Below are 20,951 nucleotides of genomic sequence, written 5' to 3'. Positions count from 1 at the left end.
CAAGGCTGTGCTTTCCGGGCACTCGATTGGAAGGTGCAGCTTGCTCCCAGGATCCTGTGCTCAGCAAACCTCATTGGCGGCAAACCTCAAGTGGGCTCCTCTGGAGTGATCCAAGCCAATTGTCTGAGTGAGTGCTTCCAAGCAAGAGGCATTTGCATGGACCTGCAGCAGTGTAGCAGCGTCTCCCTCAGCCAAGAGGTGAGCTTGGGAGTCTGTGGGCACAAACGCTCCAAGGGAGACGAGAAGAAAAGAGGAACTCAGAAACGATGGGATGGTTTTTAACAAAAGGGGCAACTTTATTCATATACTTAATTAGGATACAAGTCATCACTTAACTTTCTAACTAAAGGAAACAAAACAGGACAGAATGGAGTAGGCAAAAAAACTTTCCATCTCGGCCAATCTGTTGGAAAGCCAAAAATTCCTACTCGGCCCCCAATGGGACGACCAGCAAAGCCCATTCTGTCCCTGGGAGGGAGGGGGAGGGAGGAAGGGAAGGAGGGGAGGGAGGAAGCCCAGGGTCACACAGAAGAAGGGAATGGCAGGGCAAACAAAATTGGGGGGAGTCCCAGCCAGCCCCCAACCCCACCCCACCCCCGCTCCTTGCAGGCACGTTCACTTGGTCTCCTCTTCTGGGGCGGATCGACTCCTCCAGCCGCCCAGCAGCAGCACAAGCCTGCAAGAAGCACAAAGCAGCATCAGTGGGGTTGCCCTGCTCCTCCTCCCTTTCCACTCCGGCAGCCCAGCAAGTGGGGATTGGGCAGGGGGCTGGGGGTTGAGGGGGGGGCAAGCCAGAGAATTCTGCTTGACCTCGGGCTCCCCACTGTGCAGCCACAGCATGGAGCAGGAGGGAGAGGAGGATTCTCTGGCCTGCCACCGGGCAGCACCAGGGGGCGCTACTGGGGCTGCAGGGGGCCCCCAGAGTCTCCCGGGCTCCTCTGCTGCTGCACCGGTTTGAGGAGGAATGAGGAGGGAGCGGAGGGGGGAGTGAGGCGTGGCTGCGGGAGTGGAGGGGGGGAGGAGCACACCCTCGGCAGGGGAGGGGGCGGATGCCTGGATGGTGCTTCCCCTGCCAGGGGAAGCCAGGCCGCTGGGGAAGGGGAGAAAAGCGGAAGGAGGAGGGAGCGCTCCCTGGCCAGCTGGTGGGAATGGAGGGAGGCGGTGACCTTGCCCTCCTGCTGGGGCCACACAGCCTCCCCGGACCCAAGGGAAGCCCAAGAATGGTTCCAAAGGGCCACTTGGGGGCAGGGTGGTGCTGTAGCCTCCTCCCACTGCCTGCCAGCAGAAGCTAGGGGAGGGGCTTCTGCACCCCAGAGGCGGGGCTTCCTTGGGCCAGGGGAGTGGAGCCTGCTTCCCCCTCACTCCTCAGACAGAACTGCACTTCCCTGCTGGATGTCTTCTTGTGGACAGATCTTGTGTCCACGCGGTTGGAGGAGGTCTTCTGGGAGGCCCCTGCGCTGCACGGTCTTTCCTGAACCTCCCTTCAGCTGCTGATCTTCAAGGGGAGAGCACGGGGCTGTTGTTCCTGGAAAGAGAGAAGGACATTGGTTCAGAGATTGGGGGTCTTCTCACACTCTCCCCCATGACACCACCCAGCACCAGGGACTCCTGGCAGAATATCCGTGTCCTCATTTCCCAGAGGGAAGAGAGAGATTTCCTCTTTCCCTTGGGCTACTTGTACAACTGGCCACAATGTCCGAAGATGGCATTCCAACACGAGGGAGGGTTGCCCAGATTCCTGCCCACCCTTCCTGCAGCCCCAGCCCCCTCCCTAACCATCGGGGCCCCTTCAAGTGAAGCCCTGCCTTGGTCTACTCACCAGTCGGTCAGGTGGAGAGATCACCGTACTCTGGCGGGTGTCTCTTCTTCTTACAGCCCGCCCACAAGCGCCGAACGGCAGCCCGCAGCCCGTGCCGGGAGTGGAGGGAAAAGGCCTTCTTCACAATCTTCTCTGTCTTGCAGGCAACTCTCCCGACCTCGGGGTCATGGTCGCCAAGCAAGCTCTCCAGCGCTGGAGGGATGAAGGAGAAGGTTCAGAAATGGCATGAAGAGATCACCCCACCCTTGGCCAAGCCCCACCATTTCCACACCAAGAGGGCGCAAGTCCTGACTCTTTCTCCCCTGCACTCTGGGAAACCCTACTGCTGAGCATCCCTGAGGATGCAAGCGGGACCTTCCATTTGAGGGGACAGGTGGCCCATTCCAGCTCTGTGGTCCCTAAATCTAGGCCTCTCCCCTCACAGAAACTTCCCCTTCCCACCCAGAAACCGGCACTTACCAGCATGGAAGGTCTCTATGTTCCCTTCAGTGAGGATGCTGCCCTTTTTGTGGACCAGGTGACCTAAAAACAAGGGTGGAAGGAAATGGGACCACAGTTCAGGACCCTGCGCATGGACAGCCCACTTCCCATCATTCAGGAGAGGAAGTCCTCCCCTCTCTGCTCCCTCTGGGACTGACAGATTGAGCCATTCCTCCCGGGACTCTTACGTCACCTTGGAAGGAAATTAAGCCAAGAGACCTCGCTAACGCTCACTGGGCCAGTCCTCCTGGGGAGGGAACAGCTCCTGCCCCTCCACACCCTTCTGGCAGTGCCTTCCAAGAGAATGAACCTTTGCCCACCAAGACGACCCACTAAGGGAGACCCAAAAGTCTTGTTTCGCTTACCGATCAGCAGGGCAGCCGTTCTCCTCACTGAAGGCTGCTCGCTGCGGAAGAAGCCCAGGATCTTGGTGGCCTCCATCTCCACGGCGTCCTCTGTGCCGAGCTGCCGAATCTGGGATCAAGAGCAAAGACAAATCCCGAGTGAGCAAAGCATCGCCCAAAGGTCCTTGAGCCATTTGAGCCGAGGGATGGACAGGAAGGGGCTGCCCTTACCAGACGCTTGGCGATCTTGTGGAGCAGCTCCTGCAGGCTGTAAGAGTCCCGCGCCAGCAGCCTGCCCTCCAGGTGCCATAGGAGGGCTTCCGCCAGGAGGCTCAGATTGTCCTTCGCAGCCTGCCAAAAGAAAGAACGGAATGGGAGTGAAAAAGGCTGCCAAGGGATTCCAAGAAACCTCTTAGGGGGCTTCAAGGAGTAGGGCCTGGATGGGCCAAACCACAGCAGGACAGCTTGTGGATTCACCACCCCATGAGGCTAACTCTGGAGCCTGCCACTGGGTGGCTGGACTTGGGGAAGCCTAAACACCTTCATAGGGGTGGCAGGAAGAAGTGGGCCCTCACCTGTGCTACCTCCAGGTCTTCATCCTCCACATGCATCAGCACCGCGATGAGGGTCGTGATGTTCTCCTCTCTACCCTTGTGGTGGTGGTGGCGGTGCTGCAGGAGATCCAGGTGGGTCCTCATGGCTGCCCTTCGGATCTTAGCCTCCTCCTACAAAGAAGAACAGGGCTTGTTATTAGGGAGGAATTCCTCACCTCCATAATTGATGAAGAGCTTGCATGGGTCTCTAGGGGGTTTCTGGTTTCCCTTCTCCAACCCAGTCGGAACCTGCAGGTTGGCCGGCCCTCATAGAGCCGGGGCGGAGGGCTGGCGTGCAAGTACTCACGTGGTGGAAGAGAGGGCGGCACAGGGCAGCCAGGACAGCATTCACCGTGGCCTGGTGTTCTGATGGACAGTGCCTCAGCCGCTCCATGAAGGCCAGGACCCCCAAAGTGGCTTCCAGACTGGAGGTCCTGAGCCCTCCCAGGATCCCGGCACTAAAATCCTGGGCTTTCTTGGCCTAGGGAGGGAAAAGGTGGATCCTTGAAAACACATGCTAGTCCACCCGCTGCTAAACGCACCACAGAGCTGTCCGTGTTTGATGCTGCTTGGCCACCATCCACTGCCTTGGGGAGGAGATGACTCAAGCCATCCCAGAGGCACAAAGAGCGGGGAGAATGCGGCATTGGAGCACGTGGGGAATCAGGCTCCTACTGAGAGATGCATTCCTGTGCCTTCCCTTAAGCATTTCTCCTTCGTCCTGTGGCAAGGGTTCCACAGACTGAATCCACCCAACTGGAGAAATCTCCCCATCACACCTGGGGATGCCTAGGAGCACCAGCCTCAGGAAGGGCTCCCCAAAGAGAGGAGTCTCCATGCCTAGGGATGCTCCATGCCCAGGGATGTCACTCACCGCCTTCAGGGTGCCATAAATTTGGAGAAGTCCCCTTTCGCTCAGGTAGCAGATGTTCTGGCTGGGGTGGACTAGCCACGCTACCAGGAGCGTCCAGGTCTTCTCTAAGGCAGCAAAGTCTTGGTCTTTCAGGAGCAGCTAAAAGAGGGAAAGGAGGAAAACATCCATTAGCCTCTGGGGCCAGACCCTCCTCTCAGGGAAGCCCACCCTGAGGAAGACGCTGCTCACCTCCACAAAGAAGGCCACCTCTGCGAGGGAATGCTCTTCTGGATCTTTGTCCAGGCTGAAGAGGGAAGCCAGGTATGCCTTCAGCCTGGCCACTGTGGAGGACCGTGTCTGGAGGAGAGCCCTGCAAAACACCAAAAGACCCTGCTGAGTCCTGGGCGGAAGGTCCAGAAAGAGCAGACCTGACCCAAACCACACCAGCCCCCAGGCCTCCTGAGATATCTCCTATTCACTCCTACTTACCTCACCAAGAGGGCCACACCCTGGAGGCAGCTCTGCGGAGAGCACAGGGATTCCCAGCAGGTCTTCTCTGGGGTCACCTGTGCCACCCTCTCCAGCAGGGTCCGGACAATCTGCGCAGTCTCCCTGCAGAGAAGAGAAGGTTGCTGTCACCAAAGTGTGTGTCTCCTTGCGGGGTGGTGTAGTGTCAAGGGTGGAGCGACTGTGTTGGACCATGGGAGGGAGACCACAGGGGTGAAGTGACTTTCCCCACAGCTGGTTTTTTAACACTGCAGACGCATTTTTAGGCTCTCTGCAGAGCCAAGAGGGCTGCAAATTCTGGGGTCTCCCCTGTGGAGCTGAGGGAAGGGACCACCGTGCCAGAGTCACCCCAACAGGCCAGAAATGCTCCTCGCCCATCAGAGTGGGACATGGGAGAAATGACCCTAGCCTGTCCTCCCAGAGTGCTGGAAGGAGGACTTGCTGGCCCCGCTTTCCCCACTGCCATGACTTACTGAGGAGGCAGGTCTTGGCTGTCTCGGTTCCCGACTCCCTCGGTGGTGTTCTGCAGGCCGGTGAGGATCTTGTTGACCAGGCCCACCAGGAGTTCGGGGAACCTCTCCTCCACCTCGCTGGCATACTCCACACACCGGACGACGTCCCCGATCTTCTTTGTTGCTCTCCCCTGCGAAGAAGAGGAGGGTCAGGCCTCAGCACACAGTCCGAGGGACGGTTATGGGTCAGGAGAATCCCCAGGGCCAGGCCAGTGCCATGGGTGTCTGCACCCACATCTGGGCCTGGAGGGTGCTGCCTCTGGCTCAGGGTGCATGAGGTCAACTGGAAGGGAAAGACATCCACAAGGGAAAAGGGTAAGTCTCCAACTCCCGTGTGAACAGTGACTGCCATCCAAGCCGCCATCCTGTGTAGTGCAGGAAAGGAGGGGCAGAGGGGTGGAGTCAAGTCACCCTTGGTTTGCACCCCTTACCTCTCCCAGATGGACCGAGGAGAACCAATCTGGGGCCAGCTGTCCTCTTCTTTCCTCTTCGTCGATGTTCCTGAGAGAGGAGAGGAGAGAGAAAAGCTGCTCAAAGGTCTGTCCTGTTGGAGATGGCAGCCAGCTGAAGAAGAACACGGGCACCCAAAGAGATGCTAAGCAAGGATCTCGCCTCCCTTGGGAGGTGGCTGGCAGGGGAACTTCATCAGGCCAGAGATCTCCCAAGTCCAGCCTTTCGTTCCCCACTGAGAAGCCCTGGGAAGTGTTCAAAGGGGGCATCGAGACAGGAGCCCTCCCCTGCTCCTTCTCCCCAACACCCGCTCATGCCAACAGCATGGGGGTCTCGGAGCTCCCTCTGCTAATAGCCAGCAATAGACTTGCTGGTGTCTGTCTTGCACCTGCTGTCAATCGGCTTCCTTGGGTGAACTCCCCCTCCAGAGTCCTCAGGGAGCAAGTTGGAGGAAACATCCCTCTGTGGGGCTCAGACATGGGGGAGCTGCCCCTGTCCCCTGCAGCCTTCTGCTTACTGTGCTAAAAGCCCCCCATAGGAACATAGGGAACATAGGGAACTGCCATCTACTGAGTCAGACCATTGGTCTATCTAGCTCAGTATTGTCTTCACAGACTGGCAGCGGCTTCTCCAAGGTTACAGGCAGCAATCTCTCTCATCCCTATCTTGGAGATGCTGCCAGGGAGGGAACTTGAAACCTTCTGCTCTTCCCAGAGCGGCTTCATCCCCTAAGGGGAATCTCTTCCAATGCTCACACATCAAGTCTCCCATTCATATGTAACCAAGGCAGACCCTGCTTAGCTATGGGGACAAGCCATGCTTGCTACCACAAGACCAGCTCTCCTCCCCCAGCTCCCTACTGGCTCCTAAGGCCCTTCAGCTGAGAGGAGGGTACCTACCTGGCCAAACTGGGGGTCGGTGGAGAGTCCCACACCTCGTCCTCGATGCTGCTGATCTCATGCATCGTGTCGTCCTCGTCCGTAGAGGAGCACTGGGGAGGAGAGAGAAGAGAAACGGGAGCGTTCCAGGGCTTGCGTTGACCTTGCGAGGCTTCTGAGAGGAACCAAGCCCAAGGGACAGTTGGGAAGACATCCGGCTCTAAAATAAGACGTGCCTCTTGGTAGAAAAGGCATTTGGCATCTCTGCCCAGAAGAAAAGCCTTTCACCACATTTTTGCCCCCTTTCCAATGCCTCAGCTGCATTTCCTCCCATCCCACCAATCACAATCCCTCCCATCCTGCAGCATCTAGAACTAGAACCATTCCATGTTCTGTCTCCTGCTGGGGAACAGGGCACGCACACACACACACACACACACACACACACACAACCTAGAGCCCGTTCACATGAAAAAATGGATGATGAAATGGGTCATTTCTGACCTCTGCAGAGGACGAGTCTTCCACTGTGTAGGTGTTCATCATCATCTTCTTGATGAGCCACTTCTTTGGCTTCTGGACTCTGAGAGGAGAAAGGAGAGACATGGCATAAGAACATCAATGCATGCCAAGAGCCCTTGTGCATCAACCTATTTAGTTGGTTGTGAACCACTTGAGACCTGGTTACATGTGGCATCAAAGTGTGTTTATTCAGAGAGAGAGAGAGAGAGAGAAAGAGAGAGAGAAAGAGAGAGAGAGAGAGAAATCTGGAGATTCAGAGGTTCCTTGGCTGTCATGGGTAATAGTCTTCAACTGGCTTCTCCTCCATGAACATGTCTAATCAACCAAGGCTCCTGGGGAAGGTGATCCGCCTCTCTGATCCCTGGAGCGGCCCTTCAGCTGAGAAAGGTACCTGGGGGAACTGGTGGCATAGTCCCCTTCCGACCCCTCTTCCTCCACGCTGGCGGGTGGAGTCTCGGCCCCCGGGAAGGAAGAACTCTGTGAAGGAGAGAAGGGGGAGAAATGGCTGCTCTGGCCCTCGCATTGGCTTCCTAGGCTTCAGCAGGGAAATGGCCAGCCTGGCACCTTCCAGCGGTCATCACCGGGTGAGCTGAACGCAGGAAGTGGGCCGGAAGGGGATCGTCCAGTTCTGGACACAATTCCTCCCGCTTTCCTGATTTTCAATTTTCTTAAAAACCACTTTGGAGCCCAGGCGTGCTGGCTGGAGGCGGGCGGGAGAGATGGCGAAAGAGCTCCTCTCTCGTGCCCGCCTTCCTCGCAGTGAGGTCGGTCGGGCTGATTTCAGGCCTTTGCGCACTCATGCAAATGGCAGAGGGGAAAGGCATCAACCGCCGCCCCCCCCCCCCAAGACATGTTGCGCTCCCTCACTCAGCTGGGGCCCCGATGGCTCTGGTGACTGGAAAAGACCACTTCCAGTCCACTTCATGCTTTCAGTCGGCTCCTTAGTGAGGACACTAAAGGCACGTGCAAAAGCATGCCAAAATGGGGTCTCCTTTCCTCTTTCTTTCCCAGTTCTTTCCCCTTTCCATTTAGTTCATTTCTCATTGGTTTGGTTGAGTTTGCTTATTGTTTTGTATTTTTATTCATTCTTCATTTATTTGTCACTGTTTTTCAATGGTTGCCATTAAAGCAACAGGATGCTCCACCTTTAACTGTGAGATCTGGACCGGACGTCAAGGCCATGGCCGCCATCTCCTTGGGGCCATCTTCTTTAATCCTATCACCCCCACCGTGCCACCATTGGGATGCAGTGTTGTTAAGGGCATGGCTGTCCCTTTACCATAGCTTTAAGCAAACGACTGTCAGAAGATGGCCGCCCACCCGGCAGCATCAAAAACTGGGGCCATTCCACATGCTCTCTACTCCTGGCCAACACGGGGGACCCACACGCCCAACCCACAGTCCTTCCAAGGATGTTGAGGCTTCCTGACCTCTCCAAGGGATGGCTCTTGGTCAGCAGCGGTGTTTTGCAGCCTCCTCAACACGGTGCTTGGCCTCTGGACGCTAAGAAAAGAAAGAAAGAAAGAAGACACATGAGATCAGAACACGAGTGCTTAGAAAGAGCTCTGCTTGATAAGATGGATGAGGCATGCAGCCCAACACCCTGTTTCCAGGAGTGGACAGCCAGATGCCTGCAGGAAGCCCACGGGCTGGGCATGGAGACACCTGTCTCCATGGAAACAATCCTCCATGCTGCTCGGAGCTTCTCTCCACCCTTGGCTTCTTGCTAAACTAACCACCTCCCCCCCAAAAAACTTGCATGGGCTCCTAAGGAAGGTCCTCTACTTCCATGAGCGATGGAGCTGCCCCTCCAGGTGAGAAAAGAGTACCTCGGGGAACTGACAAAGCTCTCCACGTCCAGCTCCTGATCCCTAGTGTTGTCTTCTGGGATCGTGGCCTCTTGGATGTCAGGACTCTGCAAATGAGACAAAGGTTTCCAATGTGTGTACTCACTCTGATCTTCCTAGGGCCTAGGATTCGTAGGGAGTTTTCCCCCTGACATTTTCTTTGAGTTCATTTTTATTTCTTTAAATTATTTTGATTTTTTTCTAAAGACAAAAAAACCTTATTAAAAAGCAACCATGTGTTCTAATTCTAACTGGTTGGGAGTGCCAGGGCACAGCCACCACATGCTTGTGGCCATTTGGTTTCATCCTATGTCCAACAATGAACCTCCATTGTAAGATGATCTACTGTGGTCAGCAAAATGGCCACCATCCTTCAAAAGGGCCATCAGAATCAGTTGGCTGCACTCTGGAGCTCTAGTCCAAAGACAGCATGACAGGTAGGTCTGTGAAATCTCTTTCTTTCCCTCCCAAAAACCAGCCATTAACAGAAACATCACTGCATGGGAGCTCCAGAATGGAATGCTAACTGCTTGTTGTCATTTCTTCTGCATTCCTTTCATGGGGAATGGAAACAAAGAGGAACGGGACCCACTGGCATCAATAGTTTGGCCCAGAGAGTCTTCTTGATCCCACCCCTTCATGTCCTCTTCTCTTCTCTCCTCTCCCCAGGAAACAGGGTTAGCACAGCCTTTCCAAGGGGAGAGACAAGATGGGCCCCTGAGTCCGGAGTGAGGGCCATCTGTCCTGCTGTGGGCTGTTTTTACCTGAGGGGACCATGATTGTCTCTACAGAAATGCCTCTTCAGTCAAGAGACCTGGAAGATATCTGCCAGGAAGACCCTCTCCTCTCCTGACCCATCTCAGGGTCTTGGGAGCCGTTTGACGCCTCAAATCCAAAGCACACAAACCCAGAAAGGTGGCCATTGGAAGGAGAGGCAGAGGGTTGCAGAATCCTTCCCTAGCCACGACGTTCCCACTGTACTCCTCTGGCCAACATGCAGCAGCTGGATTTCCTCCCCTTTCTGGATCTGACCCCCCTCTGTCTCCTGACGGTGGAGATGCAATCTCCCCTCACTCCTCCACCAGCCCATCCACAAAAGCGACTGGAATCGTTTCCTTACCTCACAAGACCATTCGGTGTCCACGGTCTGCAGAAACCATCCATCCTCCTCAACCGTGAAGACACTGCAGGAAGAAATACAATGGCATGAGTACCTCGGAGGAGCCTTGCTGGATCAGACCAAAGATGCATCTAGCCCAGCACTCTGCTTCCAATAGGGGACAGCCATCCGGCAGGCCTCCAGGAAGCTATCCTCTGTGCCCTTAAAGCTAACGGACATCACCACCACCATTCTTGGAAGAGTGAATGCTTCTACACAATGTATGAAGACGTTGTTTTTGTCTGCCCTGCACCTCTTGCCAGTCAGCGGCACTGGATCCATCCCAGATCCAGGCTGCCAGGGGGACAGAAAACCTTCCCTACACAAAAGTTCAAGAAGAAACTCTACCTCCTCGGGGAACTGATGGCATGTGCTTCTTCCAGGATCTCGTTCCCAGTGTTGACCGTCTGAATCCTGGAGCCGTCCGAGAATGACTTCTGTGGATGAGAATGGAGAGAGGAATGGGTGCTCTGGTGCCCACTTGACCTTTCCAGGGCATCTGGGGTCCAAACGTCAACCCTCCTTCAAGAGGTCCTTCTTAACAGAGGAGCTTAAAGCAGGAGGTGGCTCCTTAGCACCTCAAAACCGTGTCTACCAACGTGTAACTGGGCTCAGAGAGGAACCAAACCCAAGAATCTACTGAACCTCAGAAACCAGCTTTCTGCCCATTCCTGGGCAGTCGGGTGAGATCATGGCTATTACACAACATTTGGAGTGGCAGGATCCCGAAGAAGAGTCAGGCCTCCTGCTACATGGGACACTGTGGTTTCTTTCATGGTGCCTTTAATTAAGGAAAGCCTAGCTAAGTTCTTCTCTTTGCTGGGCAGAGCTATTGGCCACTTGATGCTGCAGACCCGTGTTTTGAGGCCCTTTTCAATGACACCAGAAAGGGGGCCATGTGGAGCCAAGAAGTGGCAGGGGGGAAAGAGTGCACCATCTACCCCAAAGAAGACTTTCCCACTCTAGTTCCCCTCCAGACTGCTCCCTTCCTGGATGTGTTTTCTGCTTGGTAGTCCAGAACAAAATCAAAGTCTAGAACCCTGGGGGAGGGAGAGATTTGGGGCAGGAGAGCGGAATGAAGAAGCGAGGTTGGAAGATAGGTAGACACACCCCTCTTCCCTCTCAGCACTTCCCATCCCTAAAGTTCCCATGATGCTTCCTCCATAGCGAGGGTCTCCCACCTTTGCCTGAGTCACTTGTAGTTGAGCCCGGATTGTCACTCATCCCACCCACCCAAGTCACTGCTACTACCACTGCAAAGATCGATGCATATGGCTTTTCCGGACAAGTTCTCAAAGCATCCCTTCAACCTGCTAAGACTGGATCTCTACCACACGCCCTTCTTCTAGCTTGAAATGGGGTCTCTCCCACCCCCTCCCAGCCCTGCCATGTACAGACTGGGTTTTCATCCCTTACCAGTGACCATTTGCTCGTTTTGGCCACGGAGCGCTCTTCATATATCTCCTGTGGCTGGAAGTCACTGAGAGGGGAAAAGGACAAAAGACACAAGTGAGTGAGAGAGTGTGTCGAAGGAACCCGGAGTAGCCAGTTTCCAGCAGTGGGCTGGGGTGAAGGCAAGAACCCTCCAAGCTCCCTGCAACATAAGGGTTACTTACTTTCTTTATTTTATTTTATTTTATTTTATTTTATTTTATTTTATTTATATACCCTCCCAGCTCTCCACAACATAAAGGGCTTTCTTTCTTTCTTTCTTTCTTTCTTTCTTTCTTTCTTTCTTTCTTTCTTTCTTTCTTTCCTTCTTTCCTTCTTTCCTTCTTTCCTGATTCATTCATTCATTCATTCATTCATTGGATTTATATATATGTATATACTGCCTACTTTTAAAACCTCTAAAACAGCTCAGCTCCCTTGGTTGGGGTTTGGAGAGCGGCTACTGGTCAGAGTAGAGCAATGGTCTGACTCAGCATCACCTGTTCCGAGGGGCTGCCACAACCCACTCCTCTGGCCCCCAGAGGGGCTTCCATCACTCCCCATCTCAACTGCTCCCTTTGCCCTGCAACCACTCAAGGAGGCACCAGCGGATCCAGCCCTGAAGGAGCAGCCAGCCACACCCTGGCTCCAGCCTCACGCTCTGGGTGGCTGCAGGGCTCACCTGGAATCCAGGCATTGAGAAATGGTGGGCCAGGCCCACCAGCCCATGGAGCCCCACAGCCCCTCAGTCCTCAGAGAGCAGACTAGGGGACCGATCCCCCCACCCCACCCATCCTCATTTGAAACCCTAGAGAGCAAATTGTGCACGAGAACCCTCCCCTGCCTCCTGTGCCTGAATCCCTGGATCCTCCCCCAAAACCCAGGTAGCTCAGACTGATTGGCTCTTCTCCTTTGGAACTCCCTTTGCCTGCCTTTGCTGTCATTCTCTGATGTCTTTCCCACATTCCAATAGTCAGAACATAGACTGGGTGCCCCTTGAAAACAGGGACCCCTTGGGGGTTGGGCTTATGAATGTTGGGGGTCATGACTTCTATGGCAGAGTATTCAGCAGCTATTTCACTCCCATTACAGCAGAAGTCAACAGGGTCTCAGGGGCAACAGCTTGTCCATGATAAGCAGGGAGATTCACACAAGGTTAAACTAATCTGCTTTATTCAGAAGTAGATGCTGAGAGGAAAAGACCTCTATCTGACTTCTGGCTACGTCTTGGTCAGAGAGAGACCTGTCGTGGTCATCAGGGTTACTGGTGGCAAAGGCCGATGGCATCTGGAGCTGGATCTCCAACAATGAAACCCTGGCAGGGGCCATGTTTCTTGAGAGGGTCCCAAATCCAAGGTGCCATTAATCAAGAATGGGCCCAGATAACCCAGGAGGAACAGGAGGACATACCTGAGAGGAGCCACAGGAGTAGCCCCATCAAGGCTGCCCACGCCGCGGAGTAAGGGGCATCCTTCTCCCATGTCCTGCCAAGGAGAGAGGAGAGCAGGAGTGAGCATGGGCTGGGCCACTTCACACCCACCGGGGTCATTCCTAAGCAGCCAGTGGAGACTCCCATCCTAGATGTCTCATCAAACCGCTTTGAGAACTTTGGTGGTCTCTCCCCCCACCCCCACATTGGACCTCTTTGGGGCAGGGTGGTGAACCCTCCCTCTAAACCCCTTGCCGGAGGCCATGTTCAGCGCTCCCACATGGCCCCAAATGGACCAGATTTGGCGTGAGCCGCAGGGGAGACCGCAACGCCCTCCTGCCACCAGTCGAGTCCAGGGGCTCCCAGGGCAGCAGCGGAACCTCCAGCCGCATCAGGATCCATCTGAACCCCAGCGCCATGGCGACCAGGTCAACATACCAAGCCCTGGGATGCAGCTCAGCAACGGCCACTTTTTGAATCTAAACAAGTCCGTCGGCTACTACAGAGATGTATATTCCACTCTCCAACCCAAGTACTCAAAGTGGTTTACACAGAGAAATAAATCAAGAAGACCTGAATAAGATGGTCCCCTGTCTCCAAAGGGCTCTCCGTCCAAAAAGAAACATCAAGCAGATGCCAGCAACACCACCGGAGAGATGCTGTGCTGGGGATGGAGGGGACAAGTTGCTCTCCCCCTGCTAAATATGAGAGCATCAACACTTTGAAAGGTGTATCTTGGCTCAGTTAGCTGAACTCCCAGGGCCCAGTGGTGGGCATGGGGCACCAGGAGGCAGGGTTGCCAACTCTCTCACTAATACTGCTCCTGTGACTTCAGCAGAAGGCTGGCATGCAGATATCAAGCTGGTGATGCATTTCCCATCTCTTTGGGCTAAGCTGGTCAAGCTTTTGCTCAGAGCAGAGGAGCCAGGCCACATCAAGAGGGGGCAGTTCCCATCCTCCACAGAACCTGCGACTCCCCCTGGGCAGAAATAGCCCTTTCAGTCCTCCCTCCATCCCCCTCCTCAACATTTCATTTCTTTTACCCAAGAAGGACCAATGTTGTTTTCTTCAAGTCCCTCATATGGCCATCCTGCCCCTCTGAAGGGGGAAGCTGCAGGGAGCTCGGAGAGGCCAGGAACCCCTTCCCTTCCTCTGTGCAGGTGGCTCCACTCTGCACTTCCTTGCTGGATGAGGCACTAGAGGAGGGAGGGGGCTGATGGGGCTCTGACCCATCGATGGGGGGCTGCTGCTCCATGAAGACGCCGTGAAGATGGGCTGGGCCAGTCCCTTCCTGCCCTACAAGGTCAGCTCAAAGGGGCCAGGACAGTCTCACTTCCTAAATGTCTCCACCTGGACCCAAATCCAACCCCTGGGGGTCTCACCCGCTCCCACCAAACATTGAACCTATTTGGGGCTGGGTGCTGGACACTCACTCTGGACTCCTTGCCTGAGGCCATGTTCTGCGCTCCCTCACGACGAAAAGTGGACGGAAATTTGCCGTGAGCAGCAGGAGAGGAGAGAAAGTCTTCCTGCCAACGGTCGAGTCCAGAGAGACTGAAGGCAGCAGCGGAACCTCCAGCCCCATCAGGATCCGTTGCAACCGGTAAACACTCCCGGCTGCCCCCCCCCCGCAACCGCCATGTTTGAATGTACACAAGGATGGCGGAACTCCCAGGCCCAGTGGTGGGCACGAGGCACTAGCAGGCATGGTTGCCAACTCTCTTCCTGCTCCTGCTCTTATGCTTTTAGAGGAAACTTGGCATATAGAAATTAAACTGGTGAAGATTTCCCCATCTCTTCATTTCCATTGCAGCAAAAGCTTCATCTGGTTGATCTTGGACTGTCAAGCTCTTTTTCAAGGCACAGGAGCCAGGCTAGCAAAAAGGTTGGCAACCCTGCAGGCCAACCCTGCAGGATCCAGACTGAAGTCCATCCCTGAGCACACATGGAAGGGGACAACAGGACCGTGCCTTTCCTCCAAGGGGCAGGAGGAATATTCTGAACATTTGGCCCCTCAGGTCTCCAAAGGGAGACTTCTCCACACCGGTGTTACAGGGCAATGAGAGGGGCCAGGACAGTGTCGCTTCCTAAATGTCTCCACCTGGACCCAAATCCAACCCCTGGGGGTCTCCCCCCCACCCCCTTCATCAAGAGGGGGCAATTCCCATCCTCCACAGAACCTGCGACGCCCACTTGGCAGAACATATAATCTCATGCAAAGCTACAGGCAAGAAACCTTCCAAAACAAGGAGGGCATCATCACCATCTAACCAGAGAGAGAGAAAGAGAGAGAGAGAGAGAGAGAGAGAGAGAGACCCTGCAGGGGTGTTGCTGGATGCTTAAATGCTCCTGAGCCTGGGCCCTTTTGCCCATCCAGTCCAGTCATGCTCAGTTCCCAAAAATGACCAGTGTTGTTTTCTTCCAGTCCCTCATATTGCCATCCTGCCCCTTTGAAGGGGGAACTGCAGGGAGTTCGGAGAGGCCAGGAGCCCCTTCCCTTCCTCTGTGCAGGTGGCTCCACTTTGCACTTCCTTTCTTGATGAGGTCCTGGAGGAGGGAGGGGGCTGACAGGCCTCTGACCCATCCATGGGGGGCTGGTGCTCCATGAAGACCCAGTGAAGATGGGATGGGCTTGCACTTCCTGCCCACCTGGGTGAGCCCAAAGGGGCCAAGATAGTCTCAATTCCTAAATGTCTCCACCTGGACACAAATCCAACCCTGGGGGTCTCCCCCCCACCCCATTAACCTATATGGGGCATGTCGGTGGACACTCACTCTGGACTCCTTGCCCGAGGCCATGTTCTGTGCTCTCTCGCAGCCAAAATGGCAGCCTTTTTGCTGATCACAATGGAGGTTCATTGTTGGACATAGCATGAAACTCAATGTGCTCTGGCACTCCCAACCACAGTTAGAATTAGAACACCACTGTTTCTTTTTTAGGCTTGAAATGGCTTCACCTGCTCAAACTGGTCACGCTTTTGCTCAGAGCAGAGGAGCCAGGCCACATCAAGAGAGGGCAATTCCCATCCTCCACATATCCGGCAACTCCCATTTGGCAGAACTGGACATTTCTATCCTCTCTCCTTCTCCCCAACCCCATTCCATTAAATTTATATCTTACATTTAATTGAAAAATAGTGAATTCATATAATCCCATGCAAAGCTATAGAGGAAGAAGCCTTCCAAAACAAGGAGGTCGTCACCATCTGTCCAAAGTGGGAGAAGGAGAGAGAGCCTCGCAGCGGGGGTCTTGCAGGATGTTTAAAATCCTCCTGAGCCTGGGCCCTTTTGACCATCCATCCCAGTCATGCTCATCCCCCAAGAATGACCAGTATTGTTTTCTTAAAGTTCCTAATATGGCCATCCTGCCCCTCTGAAGGGGGAACTGCAGGGAGTTCGGAGAGGCCAGGAGCTCCTTCCCCTGTTCTGTGCAGGAGGCTCCACTCTGTGCTTCCTCACTGGAAGAGGTCCTGGAGGAGGGAGGGGGCTGGTGGAGCTCTGAGCCATCCAAGACCAGAGGCGTATCTAGGGGAAATAGCGCCTGGGGCAAGCACTGAAATTGCGCCCCCTGTCCAAACATCTGACACCCATCTTTCAGATAACTTTACCATAATAACAGCTGAAAAATACAAGTCAAGCTTGTTAATCTTTTAATATCTCAAAAACTATTTAGCAGTGGATGTAGCCAGTCCAAAAATTGCTGGGAAACTACACATTTCAGTATGCTGCAGCTCATGAAATACCCAAATACTATGTGGAGGTATACTTGGAAAACTAAAGAGAAGTGCCTGTCTCATTCTCTACTATGCATTGTAGCATCACTATTAAATCAGTTTTTAAAATAAATGGAGAATTTGATTTTCCCCAGATACTCTGAAAATAATTTAAGGATATGCAGAGTAAACTGTGTCACTGCTTGGAATATATTCTAGTCTTTCAGAAAGACAGTTAAAATGAGAGAAAGAGAGCAAGAAACTCCCAGTGGGCCTTAATACTAAGGATTTCACACTGATTCAAAGACAAACTCACCATTAATAGCCATATTATTAAGACATTACATTTAACTCACTTATCACAAGAAGCAAAGTAAGAGCAAATGAATACAATCCTAGCTCATAAGCTTCAGCTCAGCATTCACAAGCCCCGATTCTCCATACATAGTGCCAAACTAAATATGTGTACAGTGACTTATATTATTATTATTATTATTTAAAAAATTACCTGTCGCCCCTTCGGGGGGCTTGGTAAAGGCCATTTGGGGTAAGCAAATGTTCCCCTCTATCCTCTAGCCTCTAGGGCCCCACAGGGACCATTTGAGCATGTGCAGTGGCCATTTATTAAAATAAATTTTGTTTTTAAAAAATGGCCACTGAAAACAAAATGGCCACAGCGCATGCTCAAATGGCCTCTGTGAGGCTTGGCATGACCTAGGGCCACAGAGAAGTCATTTGAGCATGTGCAGTGGCCATTTTGTTTTTGGTGGCCATTATTTATTGATTTTTAATTTTTAAAAATGGTGCCCCCCCTTCATGTGGCTTCCGGGGCACATGCCCAGCCTGACCCATGCTTGATACACCCCTGATGAAGACCCCGTGAAGAAGGGCTGGGCCAGTCCCTTCCTGCCCAACAGGATCAGCCCAAAGGGGCCAGGACAGTCTCACTTCCTAAATGTTTCTACCTGGACCCAAATCCAACCCCTGGGGGTCTCCCCCCCATCTCATTGACATATTTGGGGCATGTCCATGGACACTCACTCTGGACTCCTTGCCTGAGGCCATGTTCTGCACTCTCTCACGGCCAAAATGGGACGAAATTGGCCGTGAGCAGCAGGAGAGGCCAGAAAGTCCTCCTGCCAACGGTCGAGTCCGGAGAGTTTGAAGGCAGCAACGGAACCTCCAGCCCCATCAGGATCCATCAGAACCTCAGTGCCATGGCGACCGGTAAACACTCCCGGCCGGGGATCCCCACTCCAGCAACTGCCATATTTGAATCTAAACAAGGATGGCGGAACTCCCAGCCTCAGTGGTGGGCACAAGGCATCAAGAGGCAGGGTTGCCCACTCGTTAACTGGTCCGGCTCCTGTGACTTCAGCAGATGCCTGACATGCAGATCTTAAGCTAGTGAAGCAGTTTCCCATCTCCTTAGCCTAGAAATGGCTTCACCAGCTCAAACAGGTCACGCTTTTGCTCAGAGCAGAGGAGCCATGCCACATCAAGAGAGGCAATTCCCATCCTACACAGAACCTGCGACTCCCCCTTGGCAGAACTGGCCCTTTCTATCCTTCCTCCATCCCCCCTCCTCAACATTTCATTTCTTTTACCGAAGAATGACCAGTGTTGTTTTCTTCAAGTCCCTCATATGGCCATCCTGCCCCTCTGAAGGGGGAAGCTGCAGGTATCTCGGAGAGACCAGAAACCCCTTCCCTTCCTCTGTGCAGGTGGCTCCACTCTGCACTTCCTCGCTGGATAAGGTCCTGAAGGACGGAGGGGACTGATGGGGCTCTGACCCATCGATGGGGGGCTGCTGTTCCATGAAGACCCCGTGAAGATGGGCTGGACCAGTCCCTTCCTGCCCTACAAGGTCAGCCCAGAGGGGCCAGGACAGTCTAGCTTCCTAAATGTCTCCACCTTGACCCAAATCCAACCCCTGGGGGTCCCCCCCCACCCCCTTCATCAAGAGGGGGCAATTCCCATCCTCCACAGAACCTGCAACTCCCACTTGGCAGAATTCGCCATTTCTATCCTCCTTCCTCCCCCCCCCCCCGCATTCCATTAAATTGATATCTTCCTTTTAATTTAAAAATAATGGCTAACAAACAATAGAACTCATATAATCCCATGCAAAGCTACAGAGGAAAAAGCCTTCCAAAAAATGGAGGTCATCACCATCTATCCAAAGAGAAAGAGAGAGGGGGAGCTTCGCTGCAGGGGTGTTGCTGGATGCTTAAATGCTCCTGAGCCTGGGATCTTTTCACCATCCATTCCAGTCATGCTCAACTACCAAGAATGACCAGTGTTGTTTTCTTCGACCCTCATATGGCCACCCTGCCCCTCTGAAGGGGAAAACTGTGGGGATCTCGGAGAGGCCGGGAGCCCCTTCCCCGTTCTGTGCAGGTGGCTCCACTCTGTGCTTTCTCGCTGGATGAGGTCCTGGAGGAGGGACGGGGCTGATGGAGCTCTGAGCCATCCATGGGGGGCTGGTGCTCCATGAAGACCTTGTGAAGGTGCGCTGGGCCAGTTCATTCATGCCCACCTTGGTCAGCTCAAAGGGTCCAGGACAGTCTCACTTCCTAAATGTCTCCACCTGGACCCAAATCCAACCCCTCTGGGTCCCCCCCCCCACCCTACACTGAACCTATTTGGGGCAGGGCGGTGGACACTCACTCTGGACTCCTTGCCTGAGGCCATGTTCTGCGCTCCCTCACGGCCAAAATGGGACGGAAATATGCCGTGAGCAGCAGGAGAGGCCAGAAAATCCTCCTGCCAACAGTCGAGTCCAGAGAGTTTGAAGGCAGCAGCGGAACCTCCAGCCCCATCAGGATCCGTCGGAACCCCAGCGCCATGGCGACCGGTAAACACTCCCAGACGGGGACCCCCCCTCCAGCAACTGCCATATTTGGATCTAAACAAGGATGGCGGAACTCCCAGGCCCAGTGGTGGGCACGAGGCACCAGCAGGCAGGGTTGCCAACTCTCTACCTGCTCCTGCTCTTATGCTTTTACAGGAAACCTGGCATATCGAAATTAAACTGATGAAGATTTCCCCATCTCTTCATTTCCATTGCAGCAAAAGCTTCATCTGCTTAATTTTGGACTGTCAAGCTCTTTTTCAAGGCACAGGAGCCAGGCTAGCAAAAAGGTTGGCAACCCTGCAGGATCCAGTGTGAAGTCCATCCCTGAGCACACATGGAAGGGGACAAAAAGGACCGTGCCTTTCCTCCAAGGGGCAGGAGGAATATTCTGAACATTTGGCCCCCCGGGTCTTCAAAGGGAGACTTCTCCACACAGGTGTTACAGGGCATGAGGGAGGCGCCCACTAAATGTGGGTAATAGAGCTGCTGAGGAGCAGAAGGCTTGGCAGAGGAGGTGTGTGTGTGTCAATTGGGGTCCAGGCAAGGAACCTCCTTCCTTCAGGTCAGAGCAGGGCTTTATTCCCAGTCATTGTGGCCACTAAGCCAAGCGCAGCAGATGGCTTTCAAGTCTCGTGTCCTGATAGGATCTCCACAAGCCCACTGGCTTGGCGCCATGACCACCTTCCGGCCCCTTTGAGGAGAGAAGCAAAAACTGGGTCAGGCACTTTTCAGGGCAATCAGACACACACACACACACACACACACACACACACACGGTGCTGCCATGTTCTCGTCCAGGGGATCCATCTTTTGCTGCTCGCCACTCTACCAGGAACCTCTGGAACTCACCGCTGCGGCACAGGAGAGCCCCATCCGTCTCCACAGCAATGGTGCCTTGGAGAACCCCCTGCCTTTGTGAATGGGGAAGGGACCAGATTTCCTGCTCTCTGCTCTTGACTGACCGGGGTGGGGGTGGGGGTCGCTTCTCTCCTGCGGTCTGCTCCCCTCTTCACTGTCCTAGCTATGTTTCTCAGGAAGACGGTTCCCAGAAGAAGCAGTTTAAGCCAGGCTGCTCGTCTGCAGCGCAGGCATCCCTGGCACTGCTGGCCCGCCTAACCCCACTTTGAAGCCCAGCCTTTAGACAAAGTTGAGGGTGCGAGCGTGCCCTTTACCCCGGCACTGGGATCAGATGGGTGCTTGGGCTGCTTGTTGCCTGCGTGCACACAGAGACGGGTGCCTAGAGCGCCCGTCTCAGAGGAGAGGAGAGCTGGTCTTGTGGTAGCAAGCGTGACTTGTCCCCTTAGCTAAGCAGGGTCTGCCTTGGTTTCATTTTAATTGAATTTTGGCCTTGGTTTGTAAGTTTGCCAGGCCTTGCCAAGGCTGTGCTTTCCGGGCACTCGATTGGAAGGTGCAGCTTGCTCCCAGGATCCTGTGCTCAGCAAACCTCATTGGCGGCAAACCTCAAGTGGGCTCCTCTGGAGTGATCCAAGCCAATTGTCTGAGTGAGTGCTTCCAAGCAAGAGGCATTTGCATGGACCTGCAGCAGTGTAGCAGCGT

At 54.1% G+C, this 20,951-nt stretch overlaps 1 protein-coding gene across 1 annotated transcript; it reads right to left on the bottom strand.

Moving 5' to 3' along the window:
* Positions 1-274: 274 nt before the first annotated feature.
* LOC128333136 (uncharacterized) lies at positions 275-19,310 on the bottom strand. Its single transcript, XM_053268252.1, has 22 exons — positions 19,208-19,310; positions 12,806-12,879; positions 11,381-11,444; positions 10,313-10,401; positions 9,926-9,989; positions 8,788-8,873; positions 8,389-8,461; positions 7,350-7,435; positions 6,941-7,019; positions 6,458-6,549; positions 5,540-5,609; positions 5,070-5,239; positions 4,579-4,701; positions 4,339-4,459; positions 4,111-4,248; positions 3,544-3,717; positions 3,219-3,368; positions 2,875-2,994; positions 2,665-2,773; positions 2,279-2,341; positions 1,820-2,011; positions 275-1,525 (listed from the first exon to the last, which is right to left on the bottom strand). The coding sequence occupies exons 1-21, from the start codon at positions 19,229-19,231 to the stop codon at positions 1,827-1,829; spliced, it is 2,154 nt and encodes a 717-aa protein (XP_053124227.1). The 5' UTR covers positions 19,232-19,310; the 3' UTR covers positions 275-1,525; positions 1,820-1,826.
* Between the last annotated feature and the right edge of the window lie 1,641 nt (positions 19,311-20,951).

Source organism: Hemicordylus capensis, chromosome 7 (assembly GCF_027244095.1).
Source record: "Hemicordylus capensis ecotype Gifberg chromosome 7, rHemCap1.1.pri, whole genome shotgun sequence".
In the NCBI taxonomy this organism is placed as follows: domain Eukaryota; kingdom Metazoa; phylum Chordata; class Lepidosauria; order Squamata; family Cordylidae; genus Hemicordylus; species Hemicordylus capensis.
The sequence above is the reverse complement of the archived record's forward strand: the minus strand, read 5'-3'. Positions and strand labels throughout refer to the sequence as shown.